A 19,108-nucleotide genomic window follows, 5' to 3' on the forward strand; every position below is an offset into this window, starting at 1 on the left:
TGTTATTTGTTTGTCAACAAATATTCCCAGCTCGGAAAGCTTTTTTACCATTCAGTTAAAGCCAATTTTGACAAATTGATCTCATCATAAAGATTTCTTTTTCTTTTTTTAAAGGAAAAAAAAAGCTGTTAAAACATATTTCAATTGGTCGCGCATTGTTATTAGGGGTTTATAATAATTTGATTGCAACAAAATAATGAGTGGTGAAATTGATGTAGGTTGTTGAGTATCCATTTGAGCATCCATCATCCGCGCAGCACAATAATGCAATTCGTGATTTCACGTTATAGATTTCGTTGTTCACCAAAAGAGGGAAAGGCCTTTAACTTTGTTGTTTTTATGCTTCGCTTAATTCCTTTTAAATACTAATATTGATACTCACGGGAAATTTAGGGTCCGATTCCGGCAAGTGTCACTAGTCCAGACGCAGGTTCTGAAATTACCCTGAGCCTGAAATCACAAATAAGATCGTTAGGAGGGCGCCAGGACACCGTCCTGGCGTAGCCCCTCCGACGCTCAAGTCAGTGACTGAGGATATATGGGGGAGCAGCTAAGGGTGCTGCTGAAAACAATATATTGAATCCAATAATCATACGCTCCAACCTGATATTTATAGGAAAATACCTGAGCTTGTCATGGGTCATTCACCTGTGGGCCTTAATGATGGGCCGGATCTTGATGGGTTCATCCCTGGTATCAAATATAAAATGCATAATTATTTGGAATATTCTATACATGAAGATGTTCTTGAATAGTGACTGTCGAAATTGAATGCCATGCGATGGTGACCCACCAAGCTATGTAGTAATTAATCAAATTTCTTATTGCATATGAATTGATGTGACACTCTCTGAATTCTTATTAATTGTATAGTCCACTTATGCCATCATCAGTTGTATCTATATGTATATTTCTTTCAAAAAAATCAATCAGCATTCGGTTAATTAGTGCAGATTGAAACATGCATGCATATTTCCAATCCAGGTGGTCTTTAATTGGAGTATCCTTGATTAATTATTCAGAATTTGCTTAACTTTTTTTTTGGGTTTCATGTTTGTTTTTTGTTCTTCTAGTAGTCCGCTTTTATTATTATTATTATTATTATTATTATTATTATTATTTTTATTATTTTTATTTTATATCATAATCATATCAAATTTCTTGATAAAAGTGATGTTTATCTTAACAAATGAAGCAAGAATGAATTTGTGGACAATAAAGATTTTATTGGAATGCATGAATGAAGCTAGTTTGCTATTAATGTTTATTGTGTTATACTTCAGTACTGGTATTTTTGTTGGTCACTACCAAAAATATTTATGATCTTCTCTTCCACCCAAATCAAATTTCACCAATAATTGTCCATCATCGTCGTAACGAATATTTGAAATATTATATGTATATGTGCGCGTATGCGTGATCCTAAAAAAAAAAAAGCCATCCCACGTGGGTGTAACTGACTTTATTTGTCACACCGTTAATTGTTCTCCACATTTTTATTATACACCAGTGACTTTTGGTACACATTGTGTATTTGTATAGTATTTTATTTGTAATTAAATTGATGTATATTGAAATGAGGGTGAAATCATAATTATGAAAATAGTGAGGAACTAAAATACATTTTGAAATCATGAATTTAAAATAAAAGGGAAAAAACAAATACAATGAGAAAGATAATGTTGTAAAGAACGTAATGTAAGATCTGTTATGAAAAGAAAATAATATTCACTTATTTACAGAGTCTTTGAATTAAAAACTTGACATCTTATTAATATATAGTAAAGTAAAAACAGACCATGCCGCTAAATCTTTTGGGTAGTAAAAAATATATAAAGTGAAGAAAACTTGAGAGCGTCTACAAGCAATTGATGTAGATTCAATTTATAGGCAATTGATGTAGATTCAATTTATAGGGTAACAAAAAAATTGACGTTCTTTTCTAAAGATTAATATATACATGTTAGATAATATAGATGGAGTGATGGATTTTGGCCAGATTAAATCAAGAGTATATCTCTTGTGAGACGATCTAACGAATCTTTATTTATGAGACGGGTCAACCCTACCGATATTCACAATAAAAAGTAATACTCTTAACATAAAAAATAATATTTTTCATAGAAGACTCAAATAAAAGATCCGTTTAACAAAATATGATCTATTAGATCGTTTCACACAAATTTTTGTCATAATCCAATTATTAAGTGCGGGGGAATTAAGGAATATTAGCTAAGTTTTGTGAATTTAAACACACACGAATATTATCCTCATTTCTTACTTCCTAGGCATCAAAGGCCCGACCCGAAGTTAGGATACTTGTATCCAATCCAGTAGCTAATTCGATCTAGATTTAGATGGCAGCTAGGAAGAGAGTTTCACCAGCCACTGAAACCGCCCAACCCGACGATGGCAGATCCAAATTTGAAACCCCACAACCAGACGCTCCCCTTCGTCCTGCTAAATTTTCTACGGTTCTCAAATTTTTTGCCGTCTTTTCCATCCCATACTTTTATTTGATTTTCTCTCGCTACAAGATTGACTACCAACTTAAAAAATCGATTTTGATCAATGCATTCCTCAGCTTCTTAGGGTTTTGCGTTACCGCTTTTATGATTCCGGTGGCGTCAAAATACGTTCTCAGAAGAAATTTATTTGGGTATGATATTAACAAGAAAGATACACCCGAGGGATCTATTCAAGTGTAAGTTATATTTTTCACTTTTCATTCTTTCTGGAAATTAAAGGTTTCGCTGTATACCAATTGCTTTGGTAGGTTGCATATTTTCTTTATGTTTACCTCGTGTTACTTTGCTGACAGTGTAGGTAATTGCATATTTATTATATTTTTTTAAAAAAATTCTTTAAGTTAGATTTTTGTTTATATTATGTATACCTGGACCTAATCTGGATTAGCTGTGGATGCCTGTTGTAAGTTGCTTTAGTTGTTAGTATTTGATTTAATGCAGGCCTGAATCTTTGGGCATTGTTGTGGGGATAGTCTTTCTAGTGGTGGCTATCTTGTTTCAATATTTCAACTTCACCACAGATTCAAATGTAAGTATAACACACTAACACTCTGGTATTCTATGCATTTTTGCACTCTTGTGATATGTCTATGCCGGAGCATGACACTCTTTATTGTTTGAATTTTATGCTATTTGGCAACATTGAAAATTTTCCATGCATTTGATAGTTAGGTAACTTGTTAATTGAATACATAATGTTGAGTTTCAACTGTTTGTTTACAGCAGATTGTCCGTACCATGGTGCATAATTATTAGTAAAACCACATGACTTGATGAATGAGAAATGGCAAGTATTGTTGCAACTATTAGTGAGAGGTACAAAAAAAGTCGATTGCTTTAATATTAGCCATGCCAAGTTATGATTGTCATGGTATTTTCATTGTTCAAAATTTTTAAAATCTTTGTAAGAGACTTCTGAGGATATAAAAAAATACACAAGCTTCATATTGGATAAACGATTACAAGAATAAAATGAGGGGATGTAGCAGCATTTAAAAGGTACTTTTATTGCTGATCAGTTTCGAGACTTGCCGAAGATGGAACTTTAAGAAATATGGCTTATGGCATGCATCACCATATTACAGTTTATGAAATTGCATATCTTATTATGCTGATCCACATTGATTGTAAATGAAAAAAATATGCTTATTTTGGAAATAATATATGTTATATGCAAAACGGCAAACAAAAATGAATTATCAATGATATGCATACATTCCTAAAAGATTTTTCTTTTCTATTTATACATGCTAATGATTTGTTCAGCAGAATAAATGGAAAAATAGAGATATGATGGTCTCAGTGTTTAGGTGTCTCGTAGAAACTCAATAAAGACACCAAAAAATAGTGAGTTGAATAGCTAGGAAATATCATGTACTTAAATCTGAGGCAGTATAAAATGGAAGCAGATCTTATGTCTGTGTCAAGGCTTCTTTCTTTAACTTACACATCCTTTGTTTCCTTTTCATTTAAAAGTCAATTTTTTCATTTCATTTTCCATTTGATTAGTTTAGTTTTAGTGCCTCCCTTTATTCGGAGTAGTAACTTGTTGCCTTCTATTATGATAAGTGGCTTGTGGAATATAACGCGGCCCTTGCATCAATTTGCTTCATGATGCTTCTTGGATTTGTCGATGATGTCCTTGATGTACCTTGGAGAGTGTGAGTGTTTCAAATCTCATCTGCATTAATTTCAAATTTACTTCTTTGGTGGATATTTATTAAGCTTTATTAAATCCTGAAGACAGGAAACTAGTTCTGCCATCTATTGCAACTCTTCCGTTATTGATGGCGTATGCTGGACATACAACTATTGTCATACCAAAGCCTCTCGTTCCATACATCGGATTGGAGATTTTAGATTTAGGTATTTTGTTTTCAACGATATTTTTTTCGATACCAATTAATATGAATAATGTAACAGGAGCCATTTTTGGGTGGATTTTGTTTTTGTGAAACATATCAATGATATATTTGAAATTTTCCTTAGTTTATACTCGTGCAACTTCAGTTTTGTTGTCTTTTATGTTGCCAGGTTGGATATATAAGCTTTATATGGGGCTCTTGGCTGTATTTTGCACAAATTCAATTAACATTCACGCTGGCATTAATGGCCTTGAAGTCGGACAAACAGTAGTTATCGCTTGTGCTGTGAGAAAGATGTATTTTTTACATGATAATCAATTAGAGTTTTTGTACCGAACTTGGCATGTTTTAATTTCAGATCTTGATACATAATGTCATGCAAATTGGGGTGGCTACTGATCCCGAGTACAAACAAGCCCATGCATTCTCTATCTATCTTGGTCAACCCTTGCTTGCCACGTCTTTAGCTTTACTATCTTATAACTGGTAATGATTCTGGCATTCTTTTTTAAGTTCCCATTAAGATTAATATCTGTATTCTAACTTCTGTATACGTGCTTGCCTTATCACAGGTATCCATCTTCAGTTTTTGTTGGTGATACCTACACATTCTTTGCTGGAATGACCATGGCGGTTATTGGCATTTTAGGCCATTTTAGGTGGGTATATCATTTTTCACTCCTTGCGTTACAAGAGAAATTGACCTTGTGGCGCATGCTTAATTTTATGAGACAATCTGTTAGAAAATTATTGAATGTCAATTGTCAAATGATTCTAAGTTCAAACAAATTAAAGGACATGCACTTTCTGTTTAATCAATTTACCAGTTTCAATATTTTAATTTGCTCCGATTAACTTTCAAAAAAGTGTCATTTTGGGGATTAACTTTGAGAACGAGGAAGTGGTTGCCTTGGCGCAAGCGATTGGTTGTAAGAATGACGTTTGGCCAATCAAGTATCTCGGGGTACCACTGGGAGGTAAGCCTATGACCTTCGAATTTTGGGAACCGGTACTATCCAAGATGTCGAAAAAATTAGCGAGTTGGAAGAAAGTGTATTGGTCAAAAGGGGGCCGGTTACACTTATAAAATCAGTACTTAGCGCAATGCCTTCCTACTACATGTCCTTGTTTAGGGTTCCAAGCAAGGTGGCCAAAAAAATGGAAAAAATGATGCGTGGTTTCCTTTGGGATGGTATGGACGGAGATATTAAATGTCACGTGGTTGGATGGGAGCAAGTTTGTAAACCGAGGGGAGCGAGGAGGGCTGGGTTTGGGGAATATAATTTTGAGGAATAAAGCGTTACTTGGAAAATGGTGGTGGAGAGGATCAAAGGAGAATGGGACTTCGTGGAAAAATGTGATTCAAAGCATTTACGGTCTTCAAGACAACGGGTGGGATTTGGGATTGGCCACGAATGCTACTTTCAGAAGCCCCTGGAAATTCATTTCTCGTACTTTCCCGGCAATTCATCTTATGTGGGGTTCGGTCTTGAGAGGGGGCAACTTCCTTCGGTTTTAGGAGGATGTTTGGGGGGGAGTGGGTCCTTCTTTCAAAGAACGTTTTCCTTCTTTGTTCAGAATCTGTACACTGTCAAACAAACCTATTCAATGCTTCTTAGAGGTGGTCAGTGTAGAAGGTAGACAATCTTTTAGGTGGGATGTGTGTTTTAGGAGAGATCTCAATGATTTAGAGATGGGGGAGTTTGCTATTCTATCAGGTGTGTTAGATTCGGTCAGGGTTCAGTTAGGTCTGGAGGATTACAGGGTTTGGTTGGGGGAGTCAACGGGTTTGTTCTCGGTCAAATCTTTTTGCGACTCTTTCTTTCCTATCCAAAACTTTCCTGTTTTTCCTTATCATGATCATATATGGAAAGTTCCTGTCCCACAAAAAGTTCAGATTTTTTCGTGGACTGTGGCGCTGTGTAAACTTCCTACATCAGATTTGGTGCAAAGAAGATGGCCAACTTGCGCATTAAGCCCTCAATGGTGCACGCTATGCCAAAACAACGAAGAGACTCAGGATCATATGTTGATGCACTGTTCCTACTCACGATGTTTATGGAGTATGGTTATGCAAGAGATCGGATGTCAATGGGTGTTTCCACAGAGGGCAAGAGACATGTTCATTATCGACCCGGGTTTCTCTTCACGGAGCAGAGCTAGTACTTTATGGTATGTCATAGTTCAGCTCTCATTTTGGACCATATGGATAGAGAGGAATAACAGAATTTTCAACGATAAAAACGCCAGCGCAAGCGAATTATGGGAGATCATTAAGTTCAGAATTGCGACTACAATGACAAGAATCAAAGGGCTGAATCATCTTTCGGTATCAGATGTTGTTAGGGATTGGAAGTTTGTAATGGTTTGAAGAAAATGTTTTGCTCTTATATCTTGCGGACCACTCATCCGCTATTATTGTATTAAGAATCTTTCATTATATATAATATTATGTTTCCTATCAAAAAAAATATTTTAATTTGCTCCTATTAAATTGTTTGCAGTGAAACACTTCTGATATTCTTTACTCCACAAGTTCTCAATTTCCTCCTGTCACTCCCTCAGGTTCTCTCTCTCTCTCTATTAGGCTATGGCATATGACAAGAAATGCAAAACAGTGTTGATTCCTACTTATTTCAGCTAGCTGGTATTATACCATGTCCTCGGCATCGATTACCAAAGTTAGTTGTTACTTGGTTTTCCTGTTGTAGAAATTCTCTCCTCTTCGCTTGGTACATTTGATAAATATCTCTTGTTATACTCAGGTTCAACCCGAAGACTGGTTTATTAACGGGGACAAGTGATGGGACTCTAGTTAACTTCTTTTTGAGACTGTTCGGTCGCAAGTCTGAGAAATCTGTGTGTGTTCTGCTTTTGGCATTTCAGGTAACATTCTACCAAGTCCCTTGTATTAAGTCCATAAACGCCTATTCTCTCTTCTGTTTGTTCGAGACTGCATCGATGACAGAAATTACTGCTAATTTTTGTCTTCTTCAAAATTTACTGCATGGGATGCGTGATTTGCAGGCCGTTTGTTGCGGCTTCTGTTTCTTGTTGAGGTGGTTACTCACAGGCTGGTATAAATGAACTCAAATCAGGGTGACAAATTTTGCAAGTTATCAGTGCCCTCTCTCTGTTGACTGTCGAACCGAACTGAACCAAATTTAAATATACAGGAAAACAAATACTTGTGGATTTGAGACCGAAAATGAAGTAGCTTTGTTTGCCATACAACTTAAGAAGCGTAGATAAACTGTGTACTCTCTCTCTTGTTTCTTTGACTTATAATTTTAAAAGCATCGATGAAGCATAATTATTAAAATCGTGCATCTGGCTGCGCCTAGGCGACAGGCCCGGCCTGGCGCACCCGCGTAACACTTGAAACAGGCGCACAACGCGAGGCTCCGAAAGGCGCAAAAACGTGCGTTTCAAAGAAGTGAGCTGATATTTTAAGTAAAAAAAAAATTCACTCGAACCCAATCAATTTTGAAGTCCAATTAGTGAAAACTCATGGCTATTTAATGATAAAAAAAATCCCAATTTTATTTATAATATTTGCTCTCTTTGTGGAAAATATTTAATTTATGTAACGTTATATTATAAATCATTTTATATATATTGAATTTTAAAATTTATGTTAAATATACGTTGACGATAAAACGTGCATTTTGTTTTGCAACTCCGAGACTAATATTTCTTAGCATTTTAGTGCATTTTGTGCAGTAAATATACTTTTGAACTGTTTTTCAGTTTCCTTGAGTCAACGAAAATTGCCATTTATCTTCTCTTCTTTTTTTTTCTTTTTTTTTCCACTTTTCTTTTGGACCAAATTTAGTTCCAAGTGAAGACGGAGACGAGAAAACTTTTGACTTAATTCTTCGATTAGTCCTAAGCCATCCCCCATTAAATGGTTATCACTACGGAAAATAAATTTATGTGGTTTATAATAGCCCCTTCGTATTTTTATAATCCAAGTTGCCGTCCAATATTTCACTTTCCCAAATCCTCAAAAGGAGTAGGTTTACAAACAGACTGTACATCAGCGAGACGAATTGATTTATATGTGAAGCGAAAATTATATTTTTAATATAAAAAATAATATTTTTCATTGATCAAGCTAGTCTTTCTTACCATCTATATAAAAAAAAAAGAGTGACACTAATTTATATATATTAATAATAAAAATATTATAAATTACATATATAAAAATCCATAAAAAATAATATAATGCGTTTATAATAGTATGAAAAAACTGCAAAATAGAGTTGAAGAGCTCACAAATTTTATTAGTTATATTTCAAAAATTAAAGCAATCACTAAGTAAAAATATAATAGTTATTGTGAAATAAAATTTGTGGATCATTAATGTGTATCACGAATGACACATTATGATTTAAATTTATCATTGCATATAATATTTCCAACCATTTTAAATAAAAACAAATTCACTCATTTTAGCAACACATTTTAGTAGCAACAAAGAATAATTATTGATAAATTGATGAATTCAATATGCATTAATATTCAAAGTCATTTAAGATGGACAATGAATCACAAAAGAACCCATTAAAAAAACTATTGATTTAATTTGCTAACTTAAATTAACAAGGGTATATTAGAAAATTCACAATTAGAAGTCGTATATTTATATGTATGTAATATATTAGTCTGTTCCTATTTTATTTCAATTATGTTGAGTCAAAGTCATGTGTTAGTAACTATTTTCGGCCTATGATGAAAATTTGAGAAGTATTGTGCTGAACGGACATTCTATTTGAGAAGAGTCATGTTAGCTACGTCCTATATTGAGTTCTCACCAAAATTCACGCACTTGATGCCATGACCATCGATACTCCTGACACTTAGAGAATAATTGTGGACTATGTGATATGGATTTGAGGAATAAATTTCAAATTCTTGTGATTTTCACTTAACACCGAGGTAGAGTTTTGCGAATACAGACATGATTCAGGCGATCTTTGAAGTATTTGGGCCTGTTTTTCTTTGCGTAATATATTCAATTGATGCCCTTTGAGCCTATATGCAAAATAATGGATAATTTTGAATTTTTTTTATTTTCACAGCCATTCACATTTTATTGGTGTACATGCAAGGACATAAATTGAGCACTATGATCAGTCTGCAGGATTCTAGATCTCCTTAAACAACTAGTGGAATCTTTCAGAAAACTTTCATTTCATATAAAAAGGATGTCACTGGAGGGAATCAATAATTTCACAAGCATGACAACAATCCTCTGGTAACTTTAAATTTGTTAACAGATAAATCGTTATCATCATGAAACTGACATTTAGGAATCTCACCAGAATAAGAGCAAAGCTGGTCCATCCCATGCTTCCATTCGACCCTTGTAGTAATCATAAAAATCAATAATCTGAAGCCAAAAGAATCACAAGTTATTGTCAAGTGTTACCAACATTAATTGATCAAATTGAATAGTAATAGGGGTGTGAAACAAGGAAAACTACCTAATCAGATCACCATGGCAATACTTTGAAGGGAAAAAAATAAGAAAAGATGTGATAGTCAATACCACGAAAGCCAAACATACTCACAAATGTCCAAGAAATAAAATACCTCAGGATATTTGATCATCAATGTAGGGTGATTTTTGTATGCCTCGGGGACAAGAAGCATCAGAGCTTCCTCAGGTGTGCGGTCGCTTCTTATCAGTAACTATATACAACAGTAAGTAACAATCATAAAGTACCAATGAAATAATACACAACATAGTATTATTGCTGTGGATTGAAATGAAATCCACACATCAAAACAAATTAAACTGAAAAAAACATTGAAGCTTTGCCCAAATAATTATCAGCAAAATATTCTTCAAACTAATAACAGGTCTTCTGATAAAATCACCCTCAAACTAATTAACTTTCCGTGGTTTTAGGAAAATCTAAGGCGAATGAAAAGTTAAAAGTAAAAAAATGCAATACTTCTGCAGCAATGTCAAGATTTGCGGAGTCACATGCCTTTGGGTTTCCAAAAGGGCGGACTTCGTTTTCACGACCATGCCAAACAGGTGACTTCAATGAAGTCTCCCTAGACTGCATCCAGTTTAAGTTCCACTACATAACAATTTCAACTTCAGTACACTGAACAAACAGGTAATTCATGACAAACAATCCCAGATAAAAAAAAATAATCACCTGTATGGTATTGATCACTCCATTAAGACCAAGGAACCTCATTGGTTGAGCAAGCCGCCATCTAAGACTAGTATTTGTACTGTATCTACGGTGATAGATAGCAAAAGGGGATTTATAAAGACCATTTTGTAGATCAAGATAAAACCGGCAAAGAACCTCCGAACGAAGCATTCCCTTGTAAACTATAATTTGATTGGATAATGAGCAAAAGTATAGTTCATTTCCCCAAGTATCTAAGGCTGCTGCTCTTTCAATCAACTTCCGACAGATAAAGAGTTCTCTTTCAATGTCGTCAACATTTTCTTCTTTGGAAATTTGGACAAAAAGCTGCATTACATTTGGCATGGTTTCTGTAATATAGTAGCCAACAACAGAAGTATCTACAGGTACTGACCTCCAGCCAAGCACTTGAAGACCTTCTTGTTTAAATATATTCATAATAACTGCATAAAGAGATACAAGAATTCATATGACTGATGGCCTGTGCAAAGGAAAAAAGTTCACCAAAAAAACATTCTACTTTAACAGTTTAACTATACGAGCCTGTCCCTCAAGAAACATGCAACAAGCCCAATGAGAGTTTCAACCAAACGCATGTGGCATTGATATTTGCTGTACGATCATACTGAACGATATAACTAAAGCAAAGTATTAAATTATCAAATTTGGACAATGATCCAATGGCTATTCTCATGTCATCATTTCCTATGTCATGCAAATGTTGAAAAAAATGGGAAATAGAAATTCCTAAAACCCATGTGTTATCATAAGCAACGTTCAAGAGATGAATCAATATAGCATCAATTTATTATAATGAGATATTACCATATTTTAAGCCAATAGTTGGCAAGATTTAGTCACCACTTTTGACCGACCTGTTTGTGCTTGGTGCAACAGGCCATCGTCCTTCGGAAGAAAGATCATTCCAACACCAGTGTGCATTTGGTCAAAGGCAGTCATCCCTTGTTCACTGGCCCAGCAACTCCAGAACCATCACAAGAGTCATTATCTGCCCCAGAACCCCCACGATGTTCCATAAAACCAAGTGCGGTAAGAGCATCCTTGACAATTTCATGTGATATTTTATTGTTGAAATTGGCTATGAATCCAACTCCACAAGCCCTTCTTTCGGAGATAATATCCTCCAAGTTTGCAGCCTAAAAAGTAGAAACATAGTTGTGAATATAAATAGCACCATAAAACACACCATAGCAAGCATCGAGAGGAAACAACAATCGCAAGCCCCAATAAGTTAGCTGTGTAGTTCTACCATCGTCTACTTTTTCCCATTCCATTCGTCGAAATTTCATAGATTCACATGATAGCGGAACTGTAAATAACAAACAAGCAATATATCGAAATAAAATAAAACTTTGTAATTACATGCAAACAATTTACTGATAGCTAATTAAATGCTTTGCAGTGTGGAAGTGGCTTAAAATTATAGAGGATGGTGAAACTTGGCATGGAAATTTATGAAAGTTAACACATTTAACAAGAAAGTACAAAGATAAAATAATCTACAACAGAAACTATTAAAAACCAAATCATTTACCAACTCCTAGTGGCAGGCCCTTCATAGTTCAGAGTAGACAAAAAGTACACAGAACGGAAAATTCCTAGCGCTTCAGTCGTCAAATCTGTGAACAAGGCCCCAGCTGCCTGTCTGATGCATACGGAAAAGAATGAAATTGAGACCAAACATACTTGACTTTGACACCAGATCATGTATCTTCCAGCCTGGCTTTTAGTCTTGCCTCCTCTCCAAAAGGATTGAACTTCTTAATTTCAATAGCTCCTAGGACCTAGATTGGATAAGAGACGCTTCCTTCCTGTCTGACGTTTGCACTGAGGCTCGCACCAAATCTTCTTCGAAGATGGGTGATCACATGAAAAATTCACTTGGATAAATAAAAGCACCCACACCATTCAACTAAATTTCACCATTTCCAAGAATCATCCGTTTTCCAAGGCCTCTTTTTTTTTTTTTTTTAAGGTGTGGAGTATAGGCGAGTGCTATGTTTAGTTTGTTCCAATCCTTAGAACCAAAATTCAAATCCTTCTCAAGTATATTTTTAAACCACTTGAAATTAAGCCACGGAGAATAGATTTTGGGGGGGGGGGGGGGGGGGGGGGGGGGGGTGGAAATCCCAGCTGATTCTTACTCATCACCATTCGTTTTAACAAATCACTGCAGTTTAGATTTTGTTGGTTATGACTTATGTCCTTTCCTCTTTTTCTACAGACCACCACATAAGCTAAGATTTTAATCAAGTCATACTCTCGATTGTATCACTGAACCAGCCCCAAATATATGCCTAGATGAAGCTTCGAAATAGCCATTTTCTAAACCAGCTATATATCTAAAGACACATATTTCACTAGGAACAGAAGAAAAGTCCTAAAATCATACACAAGGAAGAGCATAAGTTGAGAGCAGTCAACAGCATCATGCAATTCTATTTACACAATATATAATCACATATTTGCATCCTTCTGCCGATGAGACAGAAGGTAAACCAGAAGAACGCAAATATGTGATTGTGTATTGTGTAAATAGAATTGCTTGATGATGTTGACTGCTCTCAACAGAAGGTAAACCAGAAACTTCCCAATCTCCAAAATTATCAAATAATATGCTAAAGAAGCGATCAACATCATTGAATATTCACCAGACGATACAATAAAGTAAGCCAAAAAATGCTGGGACTTGACAACTTAGCATGAAAGTCGACTCACTGATACATAAAAACTGAATTCATACAAAACGAACTCTGTCGTCAGAAAAAGGGAAAAGTTTATGCTATCAGCATCGGGATCACCATAGAATATCATGAATGATGATAAATGAAGTAAGATAAGTATAAGAATAACTTTCCAATTTGATCATATTGCACTCACACAACAAATTTCAGAGAAATGATTGAAGCCAAGAAGTCAACCTATCAATTATTAAAAAATGAATAAAGTAGGGTGTAAGAATAACTTTCGCAAATCGGTGTTTCAGTTCACAGCAGCGATATCAAGCTAAGAACACGATCAAGTATTATACAAACAACAAAAGAGTATGGAAATCAACGTCAATCCATCAAACACGTTCCAGTCTCCCCTCCGCCATCCTCCGACAAATTAAGAACAATAAGGAAAAAGAAATGGAAAAGGAAAAAACTTAACTAACTACTATCACAACCATTTAGTTAATCCCGCAAGATTTTCACTCAAGAATCAAAAAGTCCAAATATTAAAACCAATTGCACGTAAAAACGGGCACATGCGCTTGGACAACAGCCATCCGAATTCCAAGAAATCGATTATATGAAAAACAACTCAACGCGCGCGCACGCACACACAAACAGCGAATCAACACCCACCTTCGGTTTCAGATCAGAAGACTGTCGTCGTGATGCATTACCAACACGTTCAACATCAAGAACTGACTTAACGGAGGAAACCCAGTTCTTCCTCAAAACAAGAAGATTCCTCTGTGCATTCCCACCATTCACACCACACCGAACTTTCCTTCGACGGCTCCCACTTTTCTTGGACTTCTTGCCACCACAAAATCCACAAAAACCAAATCTTTCCTAAAACCGCCGACATTGTTTCCCGCGAAGAGTTTCACAGACTACACAACTTGACCGGCGGAGTATACAGATATTTTTCATCAATATCTACACACACGCACAACAACTATATATGTGCAATACAAAAAGGTTGCAGTTTTTGAGAATTGTGTGCAGACCAGATGAGGAAGTGTGAGGGAGGAATATGGCTTACGAGATAGAAAAGGAACGTCCGGGAGCCACCCGCGTCTAATTCATATTTCTTGGCTACGCTTCTCGAGGTTTTTTATTAATCGAGTCGGATATTCGTTGAGTTTTGAGATTTTTTTTTATTTAAAATAGAATATCATATAGAGTTGCATCTTGATTAATTGATTTTAATATATATAAAAAAAATTGGAAACCGGTTTTTGTTATTGTTTTTAGTGGAAGAAGAGGTGTGATGACACCACAACCTCAAATTTGCTAGCTAAAATATTACTTGGCCTTTTGTATTTTCTAATCTTGATTGATAGCAACACATAAGATTCGAATTATGCAATCAAAATACAACTTCATTGGCTAAACCGGTTTACTTTAGAATGCAATATGTCCTAGATCCTGTTAACGTTGATCAAAATACTACGTTGTGGGACAATGATACCCACATTTGATTATATAATAATAATAATAATAATAATAAACTCAAAATTATATTATAACATCGATATAAATAAATGGTCTTGGTTAGACGACCATTTAGAACAGGATGGATTTGGTGCGTAACGAAGGCTATACTAAATTAGCGGAGTGGGCCTAACCGATGAAATCAAACTAGGAAAAAAATTATCAAATAACCCATCGATCAAAATTTGATTATCCCCCAAAAAAACTATGTTCCGTCATTCCGCCGCGAATTCCATTCTTTGATACTGTGATAATTGTTCCTGGTAATGAGAAAACTGTTGTGGCCGGAATAACCCGGAAGTTTCATCGCAACCAAGTTTGGGGATGATTTGTTTCTTCGGTTTTATCCAGCAGAAGGCTCTCTTGTGAATCATTAAATGTCTGATTTGGTGGCTCGAACTGGTCGGCATCAGCAACGATATGAGGATGGTTACCGCCTTCTTGCGGGGTATTTTCTTTTATATGTCTCTCTTTACCACCATGGACTTGTGTTTTGATTTCGTGAAGATTTGGCAAAGTAGTGTGTTATCATGGATTTCTGTTTTATATCGTCGGCTTTACCTTGTATTGTTCTGATCAGTAGAATCATTGCCCAGGTGTATTCCGTTCAAGTATCGGAATACAGGACAAAGCTGTGGGGAAGCATCTGAGAAGAAAGTTGAAGTGCTAATGATCAATTCAACTAGTGGACCTGGTCTTCTGTTTCCCAAGGTGAGATATTTGTGCACGAATCAACAGATCATCGGGTGTGGATTAAAAAGCAAATAAGCAGTCTTTCATTCTCTCTGTGTGGCTTTATAGAACAATACTGTTATGAAGTTATATGAGGGAGGATTATCACTCACCTTTCAGATGCTTCATCTGAGAAGATCATTTGGCATCTGATTGTATGCCTTGGCTTTTAGCCCGTGAAGCCGATAATGGTCGAATGCAAATGGTTTCTTACCGAGAAGTATGATGTGCTATTCTTCTATGTTGACTTTGCTGACATCTTCCAGCAGATATTTTGTGCCTCCTCTGTTTTTGGAACTAGTGAGAAGGCATGTCCATCTCAACCAAATAAAAGTAGGAAATGTAATTGTTGATATCCTTCTTATGTGCTTCGTTTCTCTACCAAGATTCATTTGTGACATATTATCATATATTGATAGCTACAGGAACTTAGATTAGTGTGGCATGAGTTTGTTAGGTTATTGTTTTTTTTCTTTATCTTCCGTATGAGCATGTCTTCAAGTGGTTCTTGAACATCTATGAACCTCTGATGAATTGTGAAGCTGATTGTTAGTTCTTTCTCAGTTCAATATTGTATCATGCTTGAATTCAGACCTTTCTATAAAGTGCTTTTCACTCATATTATACCAGGCTATCCTGATGACCAGTCAATCATTGTTATTATCTGTGAATGAAAATTGGAATTCAAAGTAACATCGCAAGCCTTTGAAACACTTCACCATTACTTTTAAAACCCGATGCTTTTTAATAATCTATCTTAAATGCTCTTACCCTTTAGATTATGTTGATTCTGGCATAAAAAATACTGACAGGTGATATTTTTTCGATACTACTTGATGGATATCTTCTTCTACATCGTGATGATTTTCTAGTTTCTGAGAGAAATTCTTCTTCCATCCAGAATATAGCGAGAATTTTAGGTAAGCACCACACCCACCCTATTTTATAAGCTATCTGTATACTTAGTGGAAAGGAGGAAAACGAACTATGCTCTTGACTCTTTGAAATACCGAGTAGTTGATTGATTCAAACTGGTTTATGCCGATGAATATAGGTCTAGTTATATGCTTTGACTGCATCCTTTATTTGTCCATCCCGCCTTTTGTGTTGCGTAGTTAATATATGCTTGAACGATGCTCTGACAAATGCAGATATCTCTACACCTTACCTATCTCAATTATACCATGCTCGCTGAAGAAAAATTACTTGTCGTAGACATCATTTCCATAGTTTAGGGAAACAAAAGTTTTTACTGGTGACATAATATGCTTAATGAACACTAGCCTTCTGATATATATATATATATATATATGCTCTAATTGTAGCCTTAGGTGCTCTGATAACTTATGAGGCTTTCATGTTATGCCGAGATAAATGCATAATAGAAGTAGTATCCTGAACACACCAATTGTTCTTGCTCATATGTTTTCAATATAGGGTGGGTGGGAGACAGATGAAACAGCCGAGGCTGCGGCAATAAGGGAAGCTATGGAAGAGGCTGGAGTGCGAGGGGATTTAGTGGTAAGATGAAACAATATGTGGCTTGTTTTTTTTTTTTTTTTTTGTGTGCTTGTATTGCCTCGAAATTTCTATTTTGCGATCCTACAATAATCCTTGATTATTTGATAAATTATGTCATAGCCTTCCTTCACCCAGTGCTAAGGTGTGGGAGTTTTTTGTTGTATTCGATTATCAATGGATATCAGGTTCAGGAGATGGAATCAAAATTACTTTCCATCATTTTAGAATATATTAATTGTTGCTATTTTTTCAATTTTGTATTTGTTCTGTTCAGCATTTTCTGGGGTTCTATGCCTTCAAGAGCAAAACGGTCCAAGAAGAGTGCAGTCCAGAAGGTTTATGTAAAGCTGCTATGTACGCTTTGCATGTGAATGAGGTGCTGGAATGGTGGCCTGAAAAAAGCCTTCGTGAAAGAAGTTGGCTGACTGTCCCTGAAGCCATTGAAAGCTGTCGACATGATTGGATGAGAGATGCCCTTGAAAAAGGTTTTTTGAAGTGGCATGACGATGGTATGGCGTAAGCGATACCAAGAAAAGAATATCATTAGTCGATGGTCCAACCATTGAGATTTTGCAGAACTTTTAGATTTGAGGCACGATTTCAAACTGGTATATTTGCCTGCTCGATTTAGTCCCAGTGTTCATAAATGTATCGGGTCTGGACTGGATTATTAACTCAAGTAACGTTTTTAAGTTTTCAAGTGCGCTTTCTATTCCCTTTTTCAGCTCTGATTTTTCAAATTTGACCGTAAAAATAAGCTCTTTTTCAGAAAACATTCTCCACATGTAGAAGGATAACGCCCTATTTCAGTCCATCCAAAGCACAACGCTTATAGCTCATTGGGTACAACAGTTTCAACTTTGGAACAAAGACTCGGATTCAAGATGCAATTATAATAAATTTTTCCCCTTCGATCCATTGCAACTATTGTGTATCCAGTAATATGATTATTTAGGAAAGGAGTTGATGCATACTATGAATACTTGAATTTTCCCCTTCGATCCATTGCAACTATTGTGTATCCAGTAATATGATTATTTAGGAAAGGAGGGTGTCCTGGCGTATCCCCTCCGACACTCAAGTCAGTGACTGATGATATGAGTGAAGAGCAGCTAAGGGTGCTGCTGAAAACAATATAGTGAATGAATTAAATGAACACTCAAACCTGGTATTTATAGGAGAATACTTGGGCCCTTGATAGGCCTGTCCTCCATTTGGGCTTGGGAGGGGTAGCGGGCTCATCTCTGGGGTATCACCAGTCTCTCCCTCCTGAGTCGAACTGAATCTCAGGTTCGAAGTTCGATTAGTTGTGCTGTCCTCGGGTTATCGGGTGCGAGTTGTGCAATTTCTTCCTGCAGTTCGTTAGTCTCCAAAAATTTGGAAACAAATCAAATCGCAATCCTGCTCTGAAAGGAAAGATTTGGTTGGACCTCCCCTATAAATAAGGGTCACCTTTTTAATTCATTCTCACTTCTCCTATAAAAATTCCTCTGCAATTCATTCACCAGCACTCTTCCGTCTACGTCTCATCTGCGTGTTAACCCTAACGCAGCTTCATCATCACCTCACCGTCACCATCGTGCACACCCTAGTCACCGCCCGCCCCACTCTCGCCCAGCCATCACCCCACATCCCGCCCGAGTCAACGCCAACGCCAATGCCAGCCACCGCCTCGCTTGCCGCGCCTGCACCGCGCGCGCAAGCCCTCCTCACGCCCTGTCTCTCGCCTCGCCTCCTACCCGCCGCCCAGCCGCCGCACCACGAGTGCTCCAGACGATTCTCCTGTCCGGCTGAGCCGCCTCCCTGCGCGCTTATCCCCCCGCCCTCCTGCCCTGCGCACGCTCGCCCAGCCCCGCCATCACCGTTACCCTACCCCACGCACGCTTGCCCTCGCCCTCGCCTCGTCCCAGCCTCGCCCTCCTGCCCTCGCAGCGCTCAAGCCATCGCCTCGTCATCTCCTTGCCCAGTCGAGCCCTCGCCCAGCCCGGACGCTCGACTCGCCCTGCGCGCCTCGCCGAGCGCACGCTTGCCTCGCCGAGCGCACGCTCGCCTCGCCC

The 19,108-nt window shown here is 36.8% G+C and overlaps 3 protein-coding genes across 7 annotated transcripts; 2 read left to right on the top strand and 1 right to left on the bottom strand.

Moving 5' to 3' along the window:
- The first annotated feature begins 2,320 nt into the window (after window positions 1-2,320).
- On the top strand, window positions 2,321-7,883 carry LOC142540803 (uncharacterized). Of its 3 annotated transcripts, XM_075647195.1 has the most exons (12): window positions 2,326-2,474; window positions 2,585-2,704; window positions 2,970-3,057; window positions 4,098-4,189; window positions 4,276-4,394; window positions 4,563-4,678; window positions 4,752-4,879; window positions 4,966-5,052; window positions 6,898-6,958; window positions 7,034-7,074; window positions 7,159-7,279; window positions 7,421-7,883. In XM_075647195.1, exons 1-12 carry the CDS (start codon window positions 2,410-2,412, stop codon window positions 7,478-7,480), a joined length of 1,098 nt encoding a protein of 365 aa, XP_075503310.1. In that variant the 5' UTR covers window positions 2,326-2,409; the 3' UTR covers window positions 7,481-7,883. The 3 variants fall into 3 exon arrangements, with proteins under 3 accessions (XP_075503308.1, XP_075503309.1, XP_075503310.1); XM_075647193.1 differs by having other exon boundaries at window positions 2,321-2,704; XM_075647194.1 differs by having other exon boundaries at window positions 2,321-2,704; window positions 4,563-4,660.
- A 1,636-nt stretch (window positions 7,884-9,519) lies between these two features.
- On the bottom strand, window positions 9,520-14,400 carry LOC142540806 (ferredoxin-dependent glutamate synthase-like). Of its 3 annotated transcripts, XM_075647198.1 has the most exons (7): window positions 12,735-14,400; window positions 12,125-12,417; window positions 11,445-11,726; window positions 10,570-11,012; window positions 10,357-10,488; window positions 9,992-10,090; window positions 9,520-9,788 (listed from the first exon to the last, which is right to left on the bottom strand). In XM_075647198.1, the coding sequence occupies exons 3-7, from the start codon at window positions 11,527-11,529 to the stop codon at window positions 9,714-9,716; spliced, it is 834 nt and encodes a 277-aa protein (XP_075503313.1). In that variant the 5' UTR covers window positions 11,530-11,726; window positions 12,125-12,417; window positions 12,735-14,400; the 3' UTR covers window positions 9,520-9,713. The 3 variants fall into 3 exon arrangements, with proteins under 3 accessions (XP_075503313.1, XP_075503315.1, XP_075503314.1); XM_075647200.1 differs by lacking the exon at window positions 12,125-12,417 and having other exon boundaries at window positions 13,941-14,400; XM_075647199.1 differs by having other exon boundaries at window positions 12,125-14,400.
- Window positions 14,401-14,881: 481 nt separating this feature from the next.
- On the top strand, window positions 14,882-17,751 carry LOC142540807 (nudix hydrolase 16, mitochondrial-like). The gene is made up of 4 exons (XM_075647201.1): window positions 14,882-15,246; window positions 15,395-15,509; window positions 16,968-17,051; window positions 17,326-17,751. The coding sequence occupies exons 1-4, from the start codon at window positions 15,176-15,178 to the stop codon at window positions 17,569-17,571; spliced, it is 516 nt and encodes a 171-aa protein (XP_075503316.1). The 5' UTR covers window positions 14,882-15,175; the 3' UTR covers window positions 17,572-17,751.
- Window positions 17,752-19,108: the final 1,357 nt, after the last annotated feature.

The sequence above is a fragment of the Primulina tabacum genome, chromosome 3 (assembly GCF_025594145.1).
Source record: "Primulina tabacum isolate GXHZ01 chromosome 3, ASM2559414v2, whole genome shotgun sequence".
NCBI classification, from domain to species: domain Eukaryota; kingdom Viridiplantae; phylum Streptophyta; class Magnoliopsida; order Lamiales; family Gesneriaceae; genus Primulina; species Primulina tabacum.

Excerpts from the sequence above, each read along its gene's own strand:
- LOC142540803 (XM_075647193.1), top strand. The coding sequence starts at position 2,358 with ATGGCAGCTAGGAAGAGAGTTTCACCAGCCACTGAAACCGCCCAACCC. Across the intron at positions 5,053-6,897 it reads GGCATTTTAGGCCATTTTAG|TGAAACACTTCTGATATTCT; the intron begins GTGGGTATATCA and ends AATTGTTTGCAG. Across the intron at positions 7,075-7,158 it reads CCTCGGCATCGATTACCAAA|GTTCAACCCGAAGACTGGTT; the intron begins GTTAGTTGTTAC and ends TGTTATACTCAG.
- LOC142540806 (XM_075647200.1), bottom strand. The coding sequence starts at position 11,529 with ATGACTGCCTTTGACCAAATGCACACTGGTGTTGGAATGATCTTTCTT. Across the intron at positions 11,013-11,444 it reads GTTGCACCAAGCACAAACAG|TTATTATGAATATATTTAAA; the intron begins GTCGGTCAAAAG and ends CTCTTTATGCAG. Across the intron at positions 10,091-10,356 it reads ATCTTGACATTGCTGCAGAA|TTACTGATAAGAAGCGACCG; the intron begins GTATTGCATTTT and ends TGTTGTATATAG.
- LOC142540807 (XM_075647201.1), top strand. The coding sequence starts at position 15,176 with ATGTCTGATTTGGTGGCTCGAACTGGTCGGCATCAGCAACGATATGAG. Across the intron at positions 15,510-16,967 it reads CTGGTCTTCTGTTTCCCAAG|GGTGGGTGGGAGACAGATGA; the intron begins GTGAGATATTTG and ends TTTTCAATATAG. Across the intron at positions 17,052-17,325 it reads GAGTGCGAGGGGATTTAGTG|CATTTTCTGGGGTTCTATGC; the intron begins GTAAGATGAAAC and ends TGTTCTGTTCAG.